This window comes from Mesoplodon densirostris, chromosome 6, assembly GCF_025265405.1.
Source record: "Mesoplodon densirostris isolate mMesDen1 chromosome 6, mMesDen1 primary haplotype, whole genome shotgun sequence".
Lineage (NCBI taxonomy): Eukaryota > Metazoa > Chordata > Mammalia > Artiodactyla > Ziphiidae > Mesoplodon > Mesoplodon densirostris.
In genome coordinates this window covers 70,108,836-70,126,832 of record NC_082666.1, presented here as the reverse complement: position 1 = coordinate 70,126,832, position 17,997 = coordinate 70,108,836, and the positions used below count along the sequence as shown (strand labels likewise).

At 44.3% G+C, this 17,997-nt stretch overlaps 1 protein-coding gene across 1 annotated transcript in view; it reads right to left on the bottom strand.

Moving 5' to 3' along the window:
- GLDC (glycine decarboxylase) overlaps positions 1-4,986 on the bottom strand; it is a 97,695-nt gene extending 92,709 nt beyond the window's left edge. Inside the window, exons 1-2 of the mRNA XM_060102155.1 lie at positions 4,732-4,986; positions 4,114-4,192 (exon numbers count right to left, since the gene is read on the bottom strand). Coding sequence (XP_059958138.1) covers positions 4,114-4,192; positions 4,732-4,986 — 334 coding nt within the window. The remainder of the gene's footprint in view (positions 1-4,113; positions 4,193-4,731) is intronic.
- Positions 4,987-17,997: the final 13,011 nt, after the last annotated feature.

The window sequence follows — 17,997 nt, the reverse complement described above, 5'->3', positions numbered from 1 at the left end:
GCCCAGGCCAACAGGGCACACCTAAAGCCTTTCCTTTATTTCACTATGAGGTCTTCCCACTCCTCTGCAAAACAAAAGGCTGACTCCTGGAGCAAGTTCAGAATAAACAGCCTTTGCTTTTCTCATTTGGCTGGTCTTTATTTATTTCCACAGTTGTATAATGAAAATCCATTGGAATTATCCTAAAGATGAAATAATATTTCATATGTGCTGGGAACTGAAGGAGCTAGGAATGGCCAAAGGAGAGATTTGTCACAGACTTAAGAGTTTACAGGTTGCACCTCACAATAGACTTAATCCAGCTGAAAGATAACTGACGTCCACAGCCAGGGGAACAACTGCTCTGTAGGTGTCCTTGGGGTCAGTTCAGAAGAGTGTCCATGGACTTCCCTGGTGGCCCAGTGGTTAAGAATCTGCCTGCCAATGCAGGGGACACGGGTTCAATACCTGGTCTGGGAAGATCCTATATGCTGCAGAGCAACTAACAGCATGTGCCACAACTACTGAGCCTGCACTCTAGAGCCCATGAGCCGCAACTACTGAGCCTGTGCACTGCAACCACTGAGCCCACACACCACAACTACTGAAGCTCATGAGCTCTAGGGCCCATGTGCCCCAACTACTGAGCCCGTGTGCTGCAACTGCTGAAGCCCGCACACCTAGAGCCCGTGCTCTTCAACAAGAGAAGCCACCGCAATGAGAAGCTCGTGCACCACAACGAAGAGCAGCCTCTGCTCACCGCAACTAGAGAAAGCCTGCATGCAGCAATGAAGACCCAACAGTCAAAAAAAAAAAAAAAAGGAAGAGTGCCCAACCCCACCTGGGTGACAGTCACCACCTGCAGCTGCGTTACACAACACCTCCTCCCTCTGCTCACTGCCCTCCATTAACCATTTATTAAAATCACTCTAAACACTATCTCTTAGAACATTAAGTTCTCACAAGACCATCAAAAGTCTCATTCTGACAGCTCAGCCGCTCAGTTCTGGTTGAATAACTTGAACATTAAAGGGTTTAGTGTCTCCTCTCTCTTCCTAAGCATGCTCACAATAAGCAATGTGCAATTTTGTGTAAACTTTAAACCCTGCTTCTGTGAAGTTACAGGCTAGTTCAGTCTGGTTCACTTGAGATGGCTTCACTGAAAATACTATACAGAGAGGCATATCATAGCCGAAAGTGATTGGCATGGTTCATAAAGTATTTAAATTTTGTATTAATAACAAAATAAATACATAGTTATTGTAGAAAATCTAGAAAAAGCAAAGGAATAAAAAGAAATCTAAAATCATCCATAATGGCACCATCCAGAGAAACAAATGTTCCCACTGACATTATATCCTTCTAGTTTTTTTGTTCTTTGTGTGTGTCAGTGAGGGATGGAGAATGCACTTGACTAGATGAATCTGATAGGGTTTTGAACTGAATATCTTTGCTTGTTTCTCTAAAGTATGGCTTACTGTGAAGCCAACTAATGATGAAGGTATTCTTTCAAGGCACTTCCTGAAGTGTCCAAGGGGAGGGGGAGCATCCTGTGGGACAGCTGAACCGTCTGTACCTCCCTGACTTTGTCAGGCCACTCTGTCCTGTATAAGCTGGTCCCTTTAGCTCCAGCAGTTTCCCCCAGCCTTGTCCAGCAGAGCATAACTACTCACCCTTCGATACCCAGCCCTAGTCCTGAACTTTTGTCATCCCTTCCCTCGCCCTGGCAGCGGGCCTGAGTGTCCTCACACCTGTGCTCTCAGCCTGACGCTGCATTTCCACTAGGGCAGTTGGCAAACAGCAGAGTGATTCCAGTGTGATTGGCCTTGTGCATACCCATAAGCTGGATGCTTTGGAAGAGTCAGGACAGGAGCTTTCTACTTGATACACCCACCCCCCTTGCAGAGGACACAACGAAGACAATGTAGACTGATGGCTGGAGTGTGAACAGCAGCTGGTCTGTGTGGGATGAATTCTGCCTTCACCGCTTACCAGTGGTGACCTTGAGCAGGATTCTTACCCTCTGTATGCCATGGTTTCTTCATCTTTAAAACAGAGTTGTTAATGGTAGTTACCCCTCCGGGTTGTAATAAGGATTAAATTAATACATGAAATACACTTTTAAAAGTGCCCAGTACATGGTAAGCACTACATAAAGATTTGAGATTATACAGTTATGCATAAGAACTAACCCAAGTATCTCCATGATGCTTACAGCTCTCACAATCTTCCTTTGCCTCAGCAGTGAGGGATTTAAGACTCATCTAACTAGCTCTTATTAGTTTTCTCTGTATGCATTGAACAAATATTTGGTGTAGAATTCCTCTGACTACAGTAGGACACAGGCATTCAGCATTCACGTGAAACCAAGTTTGGATAATGCTGCTCCACTGTTAAATGAAAATGCCTCTGCTAGAGGTTACCTGTACCAATTTGCCCTCCTCACGTGGGACACATTCATTACCCATGACATGTGCACACCTCAGAGGAAAACACTGATGCCTTCTGTGCCACCCACCACCACCTCCCCCTCCCCCCCAGTTCCGCCCCTAGCTCACCTCCAAGTAGCTTTGCTGGTGAGCCAGCCCACTTCAGGGCAAGGGGGGACTCCTGACTGTGCAATATTTTCTGAGTCACCTCAGACTAACCAGATGGAACCAGCCCCAAGTCTCACAGAAGCTGGGTTTAAAGTTTACACTTAAATTGCAAATTACTTATCAGAAATCTGCTTCTAAAGAGGAGAGGAGGAGAAATGGAATCCCCCAAGGTTCAAATTAGTCAGCTGGAAACAAGCACCTGAACTAAAAAAGGCTAGATGGCTTTCACATGGCTCCTAGACGCTAATGTTCTTCAGGAACATTTTATTTTAGAGTATATGGTAAAAGGGCTGACCTAACATGTCCTGACTTTGAAAGTCTCAGGAGGGCATTTACTTGTTCAAATATTCACCGATGGCTTGCTTCAAAAATATGTAACTCTTCACTCTAAACATTCAATTAATCAGGATTCTGATTTCCTAAAGCTGAAATAGATAAGGCTTCCAGCTATCCCCAAGTCTCAATCAGTTCAATTAGATGATAAGCACGCATTTTCTTCCATGAACAAGGTCCTTGCCGTCAGGGGAAATGGTTCAGATTTGAAACTAACAAAGGAGCAGCCCTCAGCACACCCTGAGTTACAGCATCAGCCAGCTGGAGCTGGACCTGCTTCATACCTCAAGTTGTATACTTTAAAACAAAATAAAGCTTGCCTTCCACATATCCTTTCTGTTCTAAAACCTAAAACAAACCAATTGTCTTCTCTTCACTTGACTCCAGAAGTAAGAGATAGCATTTTTATGATTCAAAACCATGAGAATTCTTTCCTGTTTATAAAAAAAAAAAAAAAAGCTCTTCAGCTCTGCCTATTTGCCTTTAATTTTTTTGTGGATTCTTGCTCAGTCCATGGAAGTCAAATAATCTTCAGACCATTAAAAATATTTTAAATATAAAATAAAATCTCTTTCTGTTTGAATTTTTTTAATAAATAAATAAATAAATAATAAAAATAAATAAATAATAAAATTCTAAGAGAGTCTATGGGTAAACTAAGATTTCTTAATCAAGCATGAATCTTATTTCTGTTTCTCTATAAAAATCATTCAGGCTTTAAAAGTACTGCTGCCTTTCAGTCGGTATAAATAGTAAAATTTGGATGTGAGAGAGAACAATCTGAAGCTACTGTGGTATAAAGAACCTTGGGGTAGGAGGCCAGATGTCTGGGTTTCCTATTTTTGTCACTTCCCTGTTTGCATGACTGTAGGCAATTCCTTTTCCCTTCTGAGTTCCTGATCTGCAGAGAAGTGATGACACCCCTCAAGCCAAAGGATGGGAGAACCATGGCCTGGGACAGGTGCCTGGAAAGTTGGGAGTCCTCTACACGTGTTTGTGCACTGCCTTCCCCTGGGAAGTTTGCTGTCTCCTCGCTGAGATAAAGAACTGAATTATTCCACCCTCTTCCATCCCCGTGTGGTACCCAACGCTGATTTATTTTCATAAACATTCTCCCTCCTGAGCAATCCTAACCCACAGCTGGACTTTCAAAGACCACAGAAGACAAACAGGCCAGAGCAAGCGGAGTCTCCCGGTCACTTACAGACTGGGTCATCCATTTTCAAGGGTCTTTTCAAGCGGATGCTGGCGGGGACGGTCTTCTCGATCAGTTCATCAATGCTCTAAAATTAAAACGCAAGTCCGTGAACACTAAAGGCAGAGGAAATTGCTTCTCAGTTAAAAGTCACCTCTGTATTTTGCATCTACAAAGGCTTGTGGGAAACTTCATTTAAATTGTCTAATGAGGGTTTCTTTTTAAAAAGAACAACTTTGAACAAACCAAACATCACTAGAGAAAAAAAATAATAAGTCGGGGTAGGGATTCGACCACTCCGGGTTGGATTTCAGTGGGCAGCCGGAGATAATCGGATAAATCAGGAGGTCTTTCTCTTGCAAAGTGAGAGCTCATCTGCAGGGCGACTTAGGTTGAAAAATATACGGTTTTGAGGCGCGAAGAGCGGGTGGAGGAGAAAGTAACCTGGTGGGAGCAGGCTGGGGCACGCGGACCGAGCACGCGTGCTCGCTCCCACACCAGGGGCCCCGGGCCGGGGTGCGGGTCCCCCGCGGAGCGAAGCAGAGCTCTGGCGGCGCCGGGAGGCCGTACGGGCAGAACCCGGGCGGCGCAGGGTGAGGCCTCTGAGGGCCGGGTTGGGGTCCTTACCGCCAGCCCCAGGGCCTGTAGCATCTCCCTCTGGTCTTTGTCCCCGGGGCCGATATGCCTCCTAGCAAAGTCGTCGTGTCTGGGCAGGAGACGCTCGAGGAGGCGCGAGGCCCCAGCCCCGCCGCTATCCCCGCCGCCGCTACTGCTGTCACGGCCCCGCGGCGCCCAACGAGGCCCCGCGCCTCCAGCCAGGCGGCGGCCGCCCCCGACTCTGCAACCCAGACGCAGACCCCAGGCCCTGGCGCACGTCTGCATGGTGGTGGTCACCGTCCCCTGCCGGGCCGGCGAGGGTCAGCTACGCTTTCGGCTCCTCTTCTGGTCGCGGTCCCCTGGGTGGCGGCTGCCCCCGGGTGGCTGGAGCCCCTCCCCGCTGGATAACCGAAGGGACGGATGGATGGTCAGAGGCAATGAATGGGTGCCGCGCTGAGCCCGGACACGCTCGCAAAGTTGTTACTCCACTCGAGGCACCTGCTTCGCACACTTTAAGCGTCGTTCTGGGGGTGGGCAGTGGGATACGGCCAGGAAACGCTCGGCCAATGGGAGTGAACGGAAGGGCGGGGGCGGGGGTAGACCCCGCCCCCCGCCCCCTTTCCCTACCCCCTCCTCAGGCCCTCGGCCGACTACAGCTGCTCCTCGCCCGGAGCCTTCCATTCTCAATTACTCCTACTCCATCTCTGGTTGACGCGGGGCGTGGGCGCTCCATGCGCTCGGTGCCACAGGCCACAGGCGAAGTGCCTGGGGAATTCAGCTGAGCTGGAAGATGATTCCAACAGAGAGGCCAGACTCAAAGAGTTGGTTAGTCTCCATTAATTTTAGGGTATCTTTCCTGTCATACCTCATGGAAACCAATATGCACAGATGAGAGTTCTTATATAGTTGTAGGATCGTGAGCGAGTTACCCAACCTCTGAGCTTAGGTTTCCGCATCTCATAGAGCTGGATGGGATTTAAAAAGAAATTATGCATTGAAAGCACTGCCAAAACACTAGCCTTGAGTGCTCTCTCTCTCTCTCTCTCTCTCTCCTCCTTCCCCCCACCCACGCCCCCCCCCCGCAGGTGTGTGGTATAAAAATGCAAAAGATACAAAGGTATACATTTTGCCCTGTCATCTTAGTTGGCAAATTATTTATACCTGGATATTTTTGAAATCTAATCTCTAGTTATCTCTTGAGATTTTTATCGAGAATTAACTTTCAAAATTCCCACTGTCATTCTAATATGAGGAAGAGAGAATGGAAGAAATCAGCAGAACATTAGGTGTACTAACACTAGGAAAAACAGAACGTGTCCTCTTTCTCCTCCTCTAACCTTCCTCCTTCAATCATTTTCTGCACACTCTGGGTTCTGTAGCTGACAGGCACAGAGACTAGGCAGAGAGGCAGGAAAGTATAAAATAAAAAGCAGTAGGCAAAATGTTTGTATGGCAGACGGGGGTGAGTGGTGAGCTAGAAAGGCTGGGTGGAATGTCTCTGAACAGCTTTTCATCCATTTGGAATTGAAATTACAGCCTTCATAAAAGTTGGGTGATATCCTCAGTGCTAGAGGCCGTGGGGGGAGGGGGAGAAACGTGCATTTATTCCCCATTCCTGACTATTTTTTTTCTGTGTATCACAGGAACTGGATGCAAGAGAACTATAATTCCAAGATTGGCTCCAGAGTTCTGAATATTATTAGTCTTCTGTCAACAAGACACTCTTGTGTGAGAACTGGAAAATGGAGTAAAAGTGGAAACCATTTTCTTATTTCTCTGACAGCAGCAGACAGATGCATGGGTGGCAGCAGACATGAAGCGCTTCTTTACCAGCCACCCATGTTGGTACAGCAAGGCAGCTGTGTCCGTCAATGGAAATGTCCTGTGGTTTTCCAACCTAGGAGGCAGCAGGAATTTCTCACTGTCCTGGACTAGAGTTTCAGTGGTTGACCTGAAGATGGTGGTATTCTATCTACCCTGTCTCTTGCTCTTCCAGTCCTTCCACTGGTTTTAGATGCACCTATTCCTGACACTTTAATCCAGCTATGCTTGAAATATTTTGAGTGTTTTGTTTGTTTTCCTAAATAAACCTTAACAAAAACTGGAACTGAGGCCAAAAGTAGCTTTAAGATAGTAACCTTAAAGCTTAAACGGATTAGCTATCTGACCCAATTCTGTTTGAAGGCAATGATAACATTATCACTAGTGGAGAATGAGATCATGATAGTCTTAGGCATGAAATAGAAAAGCGTTACTTAAGTTATCAGTGGGGAATAAATTGCCTATTGAAGAAAGGTCTTTGCTAGACCAAATAGTTGCTAGGTTAGACCCTTCTGATGGGAATGATGCCTGCAAGGACTATAGAGAGGGCTAGTGGCTTTTGAATACCCTGGAGAGTTTACCGAATAAAATGACAGCTCAAAGAACTAGAGAGCTTCAATGCTTTATAACTTCTGTAGCTGCAGGGAGGAGGTATTTACAAGTCAGACCCAATTTTTGATCCCGCTGATTGTCAAATTATCATATAAGTTGAATCCACAGCTTTATTAGGACTCATATGTGAAAGCTTGGGATTAATTTAAAACCCTAAGATTTGGAATGGGGACATCTTCATAGTTTGGGTTGAATTTAATTATCTTTTTATTTATTTATTTACTTTTGGCTGCATTGGGTCTTTGTTGCTGTGCACAGGCTTTCTCTAGTTGCAGCGAGCAGGGGCTACTCTTCGTTGCGGTGCATGGGCTTCTCATTGTGGTGGCTTCTCTTCTTGCGGAGCATGGGCTCTAGGCACACGGGCTTCAGTAGTTGTGGCTCGCAGGCTCTGGAGTGCAGGCTCAGTAGTTGTGGCGCACGGGCTTAGTTGCTCTGCGGCATGTGGGATCTTTCTGGACCAGGGCTCGAACCCATGTCCCCTGCATTGGCAGGTGGATTCTTAACCCCTGCGCCACCAGGGAAGCCCTTATATCTTGAATCCTCAAATCCCACTGAGTTCCCCTTGCCACTTGAAGCAGTCCCTTCTCCCCTTTCTGAGATGCTGGCTATCCCTTGCTTGAAGATCCTATAATGGCTTCACTGAAAAATTAACCTTTCAGGGACTTACCTGGCAGTCCAGTGGTTAAGACTCCACACTCCCAAATGCAGGGGGCATGGGTTTGATCCCTGGTCGGGGAACTAAGATCCTGCATGCCACATGGCGCAGCCAAAAAAAAAGAATTAATCTTGCAAAGGTATGCCAACGCTTCTTTACCTCTAGATCCACAGCCAGAGTCAGATTGCAGCATACCCTAGGAAGGGGAATAAGATGTCTGACACCAGAGGAGAAGTTTACACAGGGAAATAATTGCAAGACATTGCTAATGTACATTGGCACTGGAGGATTCCTGTGTAGGAGTGGGCTCTAACCAAGGAAGAAGGAATATAATATTGAAGTGATTGGTGTGTTTGCAGCACTAGAGATTCTGGATTTAGTGTATTAACTCAGTAAGTCAGCAGTGGCTCTAAGGGTCTGCTGAGTTGTTTGACTGAAATCAGACTCAATAATGGCCTTCATTAAATTAGGTTAAGATATTAGAACTTTCTTGGTTTAATAGAGAAGAAAGGATCCAAAGACTTGGTGAGAGGGAATTCCCTGGTAGTCCAGTGGTTAGGACTCCGTGCTTTCACTGCTGAGTTCCCAGGTTCAATCCCTGGTCGGGGAACTAAGAGCCCCCAAGCCATGTGACCAAAAAAGAAAAAAAAAATCAAAGACTTGGTGAGATAAGAGTGTTGGATTCATCATGTGCAACATACTCTTCAACCCTTTCAGTGTATTCCTCAGTAAGACACAGAGGACAATATCTTCACCAAAAGAAATCCATTGGTTCAAGAGGATCAGCATTATTCTTGAAAAGCTCTGTACTTTATGTCTGCATGTGTGAGATGATGGTGGAAGATGCCACTGTTGAAATGGGCTCCCTGATTTCAATGGTAATGATGGAGTTCCAAAGTGGTAGAGGCCAGTGGCAACACTAGAAAACAGAGAACAGTGAGTAAGGTTGCTATAATGCACAGCAGAGTTAGAGAGGTAATCAGGATTGATCCACAGGGATCTTTGGTGTTCACTAATTAATGAACAGCCTATGAAAATCTTACTTAATCTGGTGAACCAAAATTTGATATGTCACCCAAATGGAGAGACCCAGTTGCTCAACTAGTTCTCTTACTTTAGCTGGTTTCATAGACCCAGAACATCTTAGATGATGGGGATCTTAAGAAAGAATCCTTGAGAAAAGATCTTATGGCCCTGCTATAAGTATATACTGTAAATCTTCCTCCTAAACTCTCCCAAAGATACCTGTGGTCATTTACCAAGTGTGATGGTTAATCTTATATATCAATTTTGCCTGGGCCACAGTGCCCAGATATGAAGTCAAACATTATTCTGGATGTTTCTGTGAGAATGCTTTTGGATTAGAGATTTAAATCAGTTGACTTTGAATAAGGCAGATTGCCCACCATAAAGTGGGTGGGCCTAAACTAATCAGTTGAAGACCTGACTAGAACACAAGACAGACCTCCTCTGAACAAGGGGGAATTATGCAGTAGACAGACTTTGGACTTGAACTGCAACATTAGTTGTACCCTGATAGCCTTTGGACTTGAACTGCAGCACTGGCTCTTCTCTAAGTCTCCAGCCTGCAAGCCTGCTAGTGCAGATTTTGGACTCACCAGCCTCTGTAGTCTCATGAACTAATTCCAGAGAGAGAGACAGAGACTATATATATATATATATATATATATATATATATATATAGTGTGTGTGTGTGTGTGTGTGTGTGTGTATACATGGAGAGAGAGAGAGAGAAAGAGAGTGTACGTATACTATTGATCCTGTTCCTCTAGAGAACCCTAATATATCAACGAAAGAAAATATCCAGACTTTGGGTGGATTATTAGAACCTTGTTCTAAGATAATGCTAAACTCTGCAGATCCAAACCAAATAACTCTAGTCCACAAATCACAGTGGGGTGTTATGAAGATTAGAATATAAATGGAGATTTGGGATTTCTGGTTTCAGTTCCACTATGTAAAGAGCAAGGAAGTCATCACTCCTGTCCTTACAACAAGAAAAAGGTAAACAAATGAAAAATCAATAACTTTTGCACACATCTGAAAACTGACATTGCAGGGCAAAATGCCACCCTGAAATCTGATGAGACAGGCTCATACAAAGAATCACAGCCAAGATCTGATTACCTGGAGCAGAAGCCACTGGAGCCCTAAACAGGTAGGAACACATAATGGTAATTATGATGAATTGCTGGATGCTAAGTGTGGACTAATTTAAAAGAGACTAATTTAAAACTCCTGGGAACTACAGCCTTAGTGAGGCTCTCACACTTTCTTGGGTTTTACCGCCAGAAGCCCCACCATAGTTACGGTGAAGATCCAAGAAATATCTCCTCATAGCACTGGTAGGGGAAGAGAATGAGTAATCACTGTGAAATATGCCCAGAGTCTTCTTTATGACAAAGACCTACTCTGCAAAGGAAAGGACTTTACCAGAGCTTTATCCCAGATGGAGAAGGGAATTCCTTCCACTCTATCCCCCTCCAGTCTTCTGGTCTCACATAATGGGAAAAAAAAAAAAGTCAAAAGGGTTTAGTGCTTCAAAGAAATAGACTGAGAACTCTGCAACCAGGGAAAGAAGTATGGGGCAGGGGTGGGAGTGAGGGAGCTTTATCACTGGAGAAACACTTAGAAGTTCACAGTCCGAGACGTAGGCCCACAAAAACACTAATATTTAATTAGAACATTAGGAAACACTTCCTCTCCTCCACAACATACCACCACATAAACAGGGCTACAATAAAAAACTAAACAGGCAATATTAAACACAGCCCAACTCTAGCCAAATTAACATAAATCTCATATTAAAGCCCTATTTATCTCAGTTCCTAATACCCAATACAGCACACTGGGCTTTCAACAAAAATTACAAGGCATGCAAAAAGTCAAGAAAAAAACAGTTTGAAGAGACAAAAATCATCAAAACCAAACATGCATATGATACAGGTGTTGGAATGATTCTACAAGGAATTTAAAGTAACTATGTTAAAATAACATGTTAAAAGTTCTGATAGAGGGACTTCCCTGGTGGAGCAGTGGTTAAGAATCTGCCTGCCAAGGCAGGGGACACGGGTTCGAGCCCTGGTCTGGGAAGATCTCACATGCCACAGAGCAACTAAGCCCATGCACCACAACTACTGAGCCTGCACTCTAGAGCCCGCAAGCTACAACTACTGAGCCTACAAGCCACAGCTACTGAAGCCTGCATGCCTAGAGCCCGTGATCCGCAACAAGAGAAGCCACCGCAATGAGAAGCCTGTGCACCGCAATGAAGAGTAGCCCCCACTCACTGCAACTACAGAAAGGCCACGCGCAGCAAAAAAGACCCAATGTAGCCAATAAATAAAATTTAAAATTAAAAAAAAAGAAAAAGTAGACAGCATGTAAGAACAGATGGCCAGTGTGAGCAGAGAGATGGAAACTCCAAGAAATAATTAAAAGAAAATGATAGGGCTTCCCTGGTGGCACAGTGGTTGAGAGTCCACCTGCCGATGCAGGAGACACGGGTTCGTGCCCCGGCCCGGGAAGATCCCACATGCTGCGGAGCGGCTGGGCCCGTGAGCCATGACCGTTGAGCCTGCGCATCCGGAGCCTGTGCTCTGCAACGGAAGAGGCCACAACGGTCAGAGGCCCGCGTACTGAAAAAAAAAAAAAAAAAAAAAAAGAAAATGATAGAAATCAAAACCCTGTAAGAGAAATGAAGAATACCTTCTAAGTGATCATGAGTAGATTTGACACAGCTGAGGAAAGAAATTAGTGAGCGTGGATAGGTCAATAGACCTTTTTCCAAATTGAAATGCAAAAAAAGAAAACTGAATGAAAAACAAAAAAACAAAACCAAAAAGCCAGACCCAAACATCCAGAAACTGTAGGACAATTTCAAAAGGTACAATATATGCATAATTGGAATACCAAAAGGAGAAAGGAGCAGAAGAAATCTCCGAAGTAGTGTTAAGTGAAAACTTCCAAAAATTAAAACAGGGGATATCCTGGAGGTCCAATGGTTAGGATTCTGCACTTCCACTTCAGGGGGCATGGGTTTGAGCCCTGGTCAGGGAACTAAGATCCTGCAAGCTGCATGACAAGGCCAAAAAATTAATAAAAAAAAAAATTAAAACAAACATCAAACCATAGGCCCAGGAAGATCACAGAACACTAAGCAAGAGAAATACAACAACACTTAGGCATATCATACCTAAATTGCAGAAAACCAAAGACAAAGAGGAAAATCTTTTAAAAAGCTAGAGGAAAAAAACACCTTACCTATAGAGGAACAAAGGTAAGAATTTCAGCAGATTTCTTGTTTAAAAAAAAAGTATGCAAATAAGAAGAGAATGGAGTGAAATATTTAAACTATTAAAAGAAACAACCACCAGCCTAAATTTCTATACAGGAAAATTATCCTTCAAAAGTGAAGGATAGGGCTTCCTTGGTGGCGCAGTGGTTGAGAGTCCGCCTGCCGATGCAGGGGACATGGGTTCGTGCCCCGGTCCGGGACGATCCCACGTGCTGTGAAGCGGCTGGGCCCGTGAGTCATGGCCACTGAGCCTGCGCGTCCAGAGCCTGTGCTCTGCAACGGGAGAGGCCCCAGCAGTGAGAGGCCCGCGTACCGCAAAAAAAAAAAAAAAAAAAAGTGAAGGATAGGGGCTTCCCTGGTGGCACAGTGGTTGAGACTCCACCTGCCAATTCAGGGGACATGGGTTCGAGCCCTGGTCTGGGAGGATCCCACATGCCGCAGAGCAACTGGGCCCGTGAGCCATAACTACTGAGCCTGTGCATCTGGAGCCTGTGCTCCGCAACAAGAGAGGTCGTGATGAGAGGCCCACGCACCGCGATGAAGAGTAGCCCCCACTCGCCACAACTAGAGAAAGCCCTTGCACAGAAACGAAGACCCAACACAGCCATAAATAAATAAATAAATAAATAAATAATTTTTTTTTAAAAAAGTGAAGGATAGGGACTTCCCTGGAGGTGCAGTGGTTAAGAATCCACCTGCCAAAATGGTACAGATGAACCGATTTGCAGGGCAGAAATAGAGACACAGATGTAGAGAACAAACATAAGGACACCAAGGGGGGAAAGTGGTGGGGGGTGGTGGGGGTGGGGGGATGAACTGGGAGATTGGGATTGACATGTATACATTAATATGTATAAAATGGATAACTAATAAGAACGTGCTGTATACAAATAAATAAAATAAATTTCAAAAAAGAAAAGCCAATGCAGGGGACACAGGTTCAATCCCTGGTCAGGGAACTTAGGTCCCACATGCCACGGAGCAACTAAGCCCATGTACCACAACTACTGAAGCCCACACACCTAGAGCCTGTGCTCTGCAACAAGAGAAGCCACCACAATGAGAAGCCCACGCACCACAACGAAGAGTAGCCCCTGCTCGATGCCAACTAGGGAAAGCCTGCATGCAGCAACAAAGATCCAATGCAGCCAAAAATAAATAAACAAAATAAATAAATAACTTTTTTTAAAAAGTGAAGGATAGGACTTCCCTGGTGGTGCAGTGAGTGGTTAAGTATCTGCCTGCCAATGCAGGGGACATGGCTTCAAGCCCTGGTCTGGGAAGATCCCACATGCCACGGAGCAACTAAGCCCATGTGTCACAACTACTGAGCCCACGTGCTGCAACTACTGAAGCCCACACACCTAGAGCCCATGCTCTGCACAAGAGAAGGCATCACAATGAGAAGCCCGCACACCACAATGAAGAGTAGCCCCCACTCTCCACAACTAGAGAAAGCCTGCACTCAGCAACACAGCCAAAAAAAAAAAAAGTGAAGGATACTTTCTCAGACAAAAATTGAGGGAATTCATAGCAAGAAGACATTATCTATATTTTTGCTCTTTCCATTGTTTCTTCTTCCCTTCTAATGCTCCAAGAATGCTTCTTTTATCGTTTTCTTTTTGTTTAGGGAACTTCCTTCAGTCTTTTTTTTTTTTTAAAGGCTGGAATCTAATTCTCAGTTTTCTTTCATCTGAGAATGACTTGATTTCTCCTTCATTCCTGAAAGATATTTTCACAAGATATAATATTCTGGGTCAACAATTCTTTTCTTTCAGCACTTGAAAAATGTGTGCCACTTCCTTCTGGCCTCCATGGTTTCTGATGAGAAATCATGTCATTAAAATATTTTTCCCCCATAGATAAAATGTCATTTCTCTTTTGCTTCTTTCAGCACTTTTCTTTGTCTTTAGTATTCAGAAGTTTGACTATGATGTGTCTTGGCATGGATTTCTTCGGGTTTATCTTATTTGAGGTTTTCTCAGTGTCTTAGTCAGCTTGAGCTGCCACACTGAAATTCCATGAATGAGGTAGACACAACAGAAATTTATTTCTGGAGGCTGGAAAATCCAAGATCAAAGTGCCAGCCAATTCAGTTCTGGTGAAGGCTCTCTTTCTGGATTGCAGATGGATCCCTTCCTGCTATGTCCTTGCCTGGACTTTCTTTGGTGTGTGCATAAGGAGAACGAGAAAGAGGAAGAGAGAGAAAGAGAGAAAGCTCTTCCTCTTCTTATAAGGCCACCAATCCTAATGGATTCGGAACCCACCCTTATGACTTCATTTAACTTTAATTACCTCCTAGAAGCCCTCTCCCCAAATATAATCACATTGGGGTTAGGGCTTCAACATATGAATTTGGGGATGGGGAGCACAATTCAGTCCACAGTACTAAGCTTCTTAAATATGTAGGCTTGTATTTTTTGCCAAATTTGGGAAATTTTCTGACATTATTTCTTTCTGTGGCCCTTCCCTCTTTTCCTCTTCTCCTTCTGGGACTTCAATGACATGAATGTTAGATCTTTCGTTAGAGTCTCCTATGTCCCTGAGGCTCTGCTCATATTTTTTTTCCCCGTTTTCTGTCTGTTGTTCAGACTGGGTAACTGTTATTGCTCTACCTTCAACTCCACTGATTCTTTCTTCTGTCTTTTCCATTCTGCTGTCAAGCCCAGCCATTGATTTATTATTTATTTATTCATTGGTATTTTTCAGTTCTAAAATTTCCATTTAGTTCCTCTTTATAGCTCTCATTCAGGTTGAGGATTTTCCTTGTTCTTGATATGATGAGTAATTTTGCATTGTATCCAAGACATTTTGAATATTATGAGTCTCTGGTTCCTATTTAGATCTTCCATTTTAGAAGGCAGTCAAACTATTTAGGTTCAAAATGCATGTCCTGGCCCAGTTCTGTGGGCTATGTTTCAAGTGTCAATTCATTTTCAAAGCCTTTGCATTGCTATTCTGGTCTGCCCTACTTGGGTGTGACCCAGAAGCCAAACTGAAACCTGGGCACTAGTCCACACATAGTTCAGTTTGCTGTGTTGATTACGGTCAACCTTGTGGATGGTCTGCTCAAAGGTATGCCCAGGACTTCATACACAGATTTAAAGAATCTTGCTTTCCAGTTCTCTCGTCTAATTCTCACCCAGTCACTAGTTGGGAAGGAGCAGCACGTTGCTTTTTTGCAGCTGTTCACTTAGTGTAGGGCAGCGACAGTCAAGAATGCACCCCCCCCACAGTCTCTGTAGCACCAGGTTAGAGGATAGCTGCGTTTGCTTGTGTTGGTGCAGGCCAGGCAATGTTGACAGGGCTCCATCCCACAGGCTTGGCCAGAAATAGTGAAAATGGGGATGCATGTGGCTTTTTTCATGGTGTTTACCTGGAGTACTATGGGTTTTGTCCTGAAGAGTCGCTGTTTTCCCATTCCTTTGGCTAGTGAGAGCAAGATTCCCTTGCACTGAGGCCTGGATATACAGGAGGCAAAATAAAAATCTCACGAAGCTCACTGCTGGGCCAGTTCTCAAGTCCCAAAGGGCCTGGTCAGGCCACCTTCTTTTCCCCAACCTTTCAGAGTCTTATGATAGGTGCTTTAAGTATTTCAACCAAGGATTTTAGTTATAATTAGCAGGAGAAATAAGTAAAAGTACACCTAACTCCATTTTTTTCCAGGAGCATAAGTCTGATTCATATCTCTTTCAACTCTTCTGCTTGATCTGTGCAGGACATGATTTTAGAGCTTGATAATGGATTATGAAAATTTATTCAGGTTGGGATTCCAATTGGGTCTGCTTTTACTGATTACTGGAGTAGATTAACATAGCCCCTTGCAACTGGTGTACTGCTATTAATCTGGGAAGACTATTTTTTCTCTATACCAATTAGTAAAGACCACCAGAAGCACTTTACTTCATCTGTCAGCAGAAGTAATACACCTGCCTGTCTTCCCACAGGGCTGTGTCAGCTTCTCAACTTTGTGTCATGTTCTAATCTGCTAGGGCTTTTTTTTTTTAATAAATTTTATTTATTTATTTATTTATTTATTTATTTGGCTGCATTGGGTCTTGGTTGCTCTGTGCAGGCTTTTTTCTAGTTGAGGCGAGCGGGGGCTACTCTTCATTGCGGTGCACGGGCTTCTCATTGCAATGGCTTCTCTTGTTGCAGAGCACGGGTTCTAGGCACGTGGGCTTCCATAATTGTGCCTCGAAGGCTCTAGAGCGCAGGCTCAGTAGTTGTGGCGCACGGACTTAGTTGCTCCGTTACATGTGGGATCTTCCCGGACCAGGGCTCAAACCCATGTCCCCTGCGTTGGCAGGCGGATTCTTAACCACTGCATCACCAAGGAAGTCCCTCCACTAGGACTGTGATTGTCTTGCTCTTCCACAGGACACGGTGCTTGAAGGACCTGGTGAGCAGCATGTAGCAAGTTTGCTTGATGCCTTGGAAGACACATGCCACAAAGTGGGAGATAAAGCTCATGAAAATTCAGGAATCCACTACCTTAGTTAAGTTTCTAGGGCTCCAGTGGTCTTAGTCCTCTTGGGCTACCCACTTCAAAGTGAAAGAATTTTGTGCATGTTAAACTCCCTATCACTAAGAAAGAGGCACAATGATAAGTGGGCCTTTTTGGATTTTGGAGGCAGCATGTGCCACATTTCTTATACTGCTCCAACTCATTTACCCATAAAGTTGATGGTTTTGAGTGGAGCCAAAGAAAAAGGAAAAACAAGCTGGTCTAACACTTAGGACTCATGACCCAGTAAATCCAGTGGTGGTCTGTCTGTGGTACATAACGATGTTATATGGAGACTCTGGTAAGCACTAATGGGAGAATCATAGAGTAGACCCATAGGCTTTGAAGCAAAGCCATGCTTGATCATTGGTGGTATGATCTATTAGGCCCACCATGAACTGGATGTTATCTGACACACCAGTATTTAAAGCTGGGAATGCCCAGCAGCACTCCTTCATCAAGTGGAATGGTATCCATTCCATCATCCAGGGGAAGATGGGCTAAAGCATGATATTTCATGATATCTTCATGATATTTGACACAAGCCAAAAGAAATTACTATAGAACTATGATATAATCCCACTTAAGGATTGCCCTGAAAGGCCACAGGGAAGAGAAATCCTCCAAATGGGCAGAACTTGAAACAGTTCATTTGGAAAGAGAGATGTCTAGAAATACAGATATCACTGACTTTGGGATAAGGGATAATGGTTTGTGGATAATGGTTTTTGTTGCACAAGACCAGAGGATCAGTGATAAGGAGAGATGCATGTGGTTCTACCTCTCAGAATAGCACAGAATGAGAAGATGTTAGCATTCCATGTAAACATTCACCAAAGAGCACCAACTGCAGACAAGGCCTCCAATAATCAAGTGGACAAGACAACAGATTCTGTATATGAGCCAGGATCATTCCCCAACCACTCCAGTGCTTGCTCAATGAGCTCATGTTGAAAATGGCCACAGAATTAAATATGGGTTCAACAATATGGGATTAACAATATGGGATTATCCTCATTCCAGAGTTATTGGCTCTGTTGGTTTAGATAACTTAGTTCTAAGGAAAGGAATGTTTTTCCAAGAAATAAAAACAATGATCCCACTGAACAGGAAGTTAAGACTGCCACCTGGACATCTGGGGCTCTTCATGCCACTGAATCCACAAGCAAAGAAGGGGCAACTGATGCTAATTATAAATGGAAAACATGTTTATTGCTTCACATTGGGAATAAGGAATATATCTAGAATTCTGGGTATTTTCCTTTTTTAAAATTAATTAATTTATTTATTATTTGTTTGTTTTTGGCTGTGCTGGGTCCTCGTTGCTGCGCGAGGGTTTTCTCTAGTTGTGGTGAGCGGGGGCTACTCTTCATTGCGGTGCAT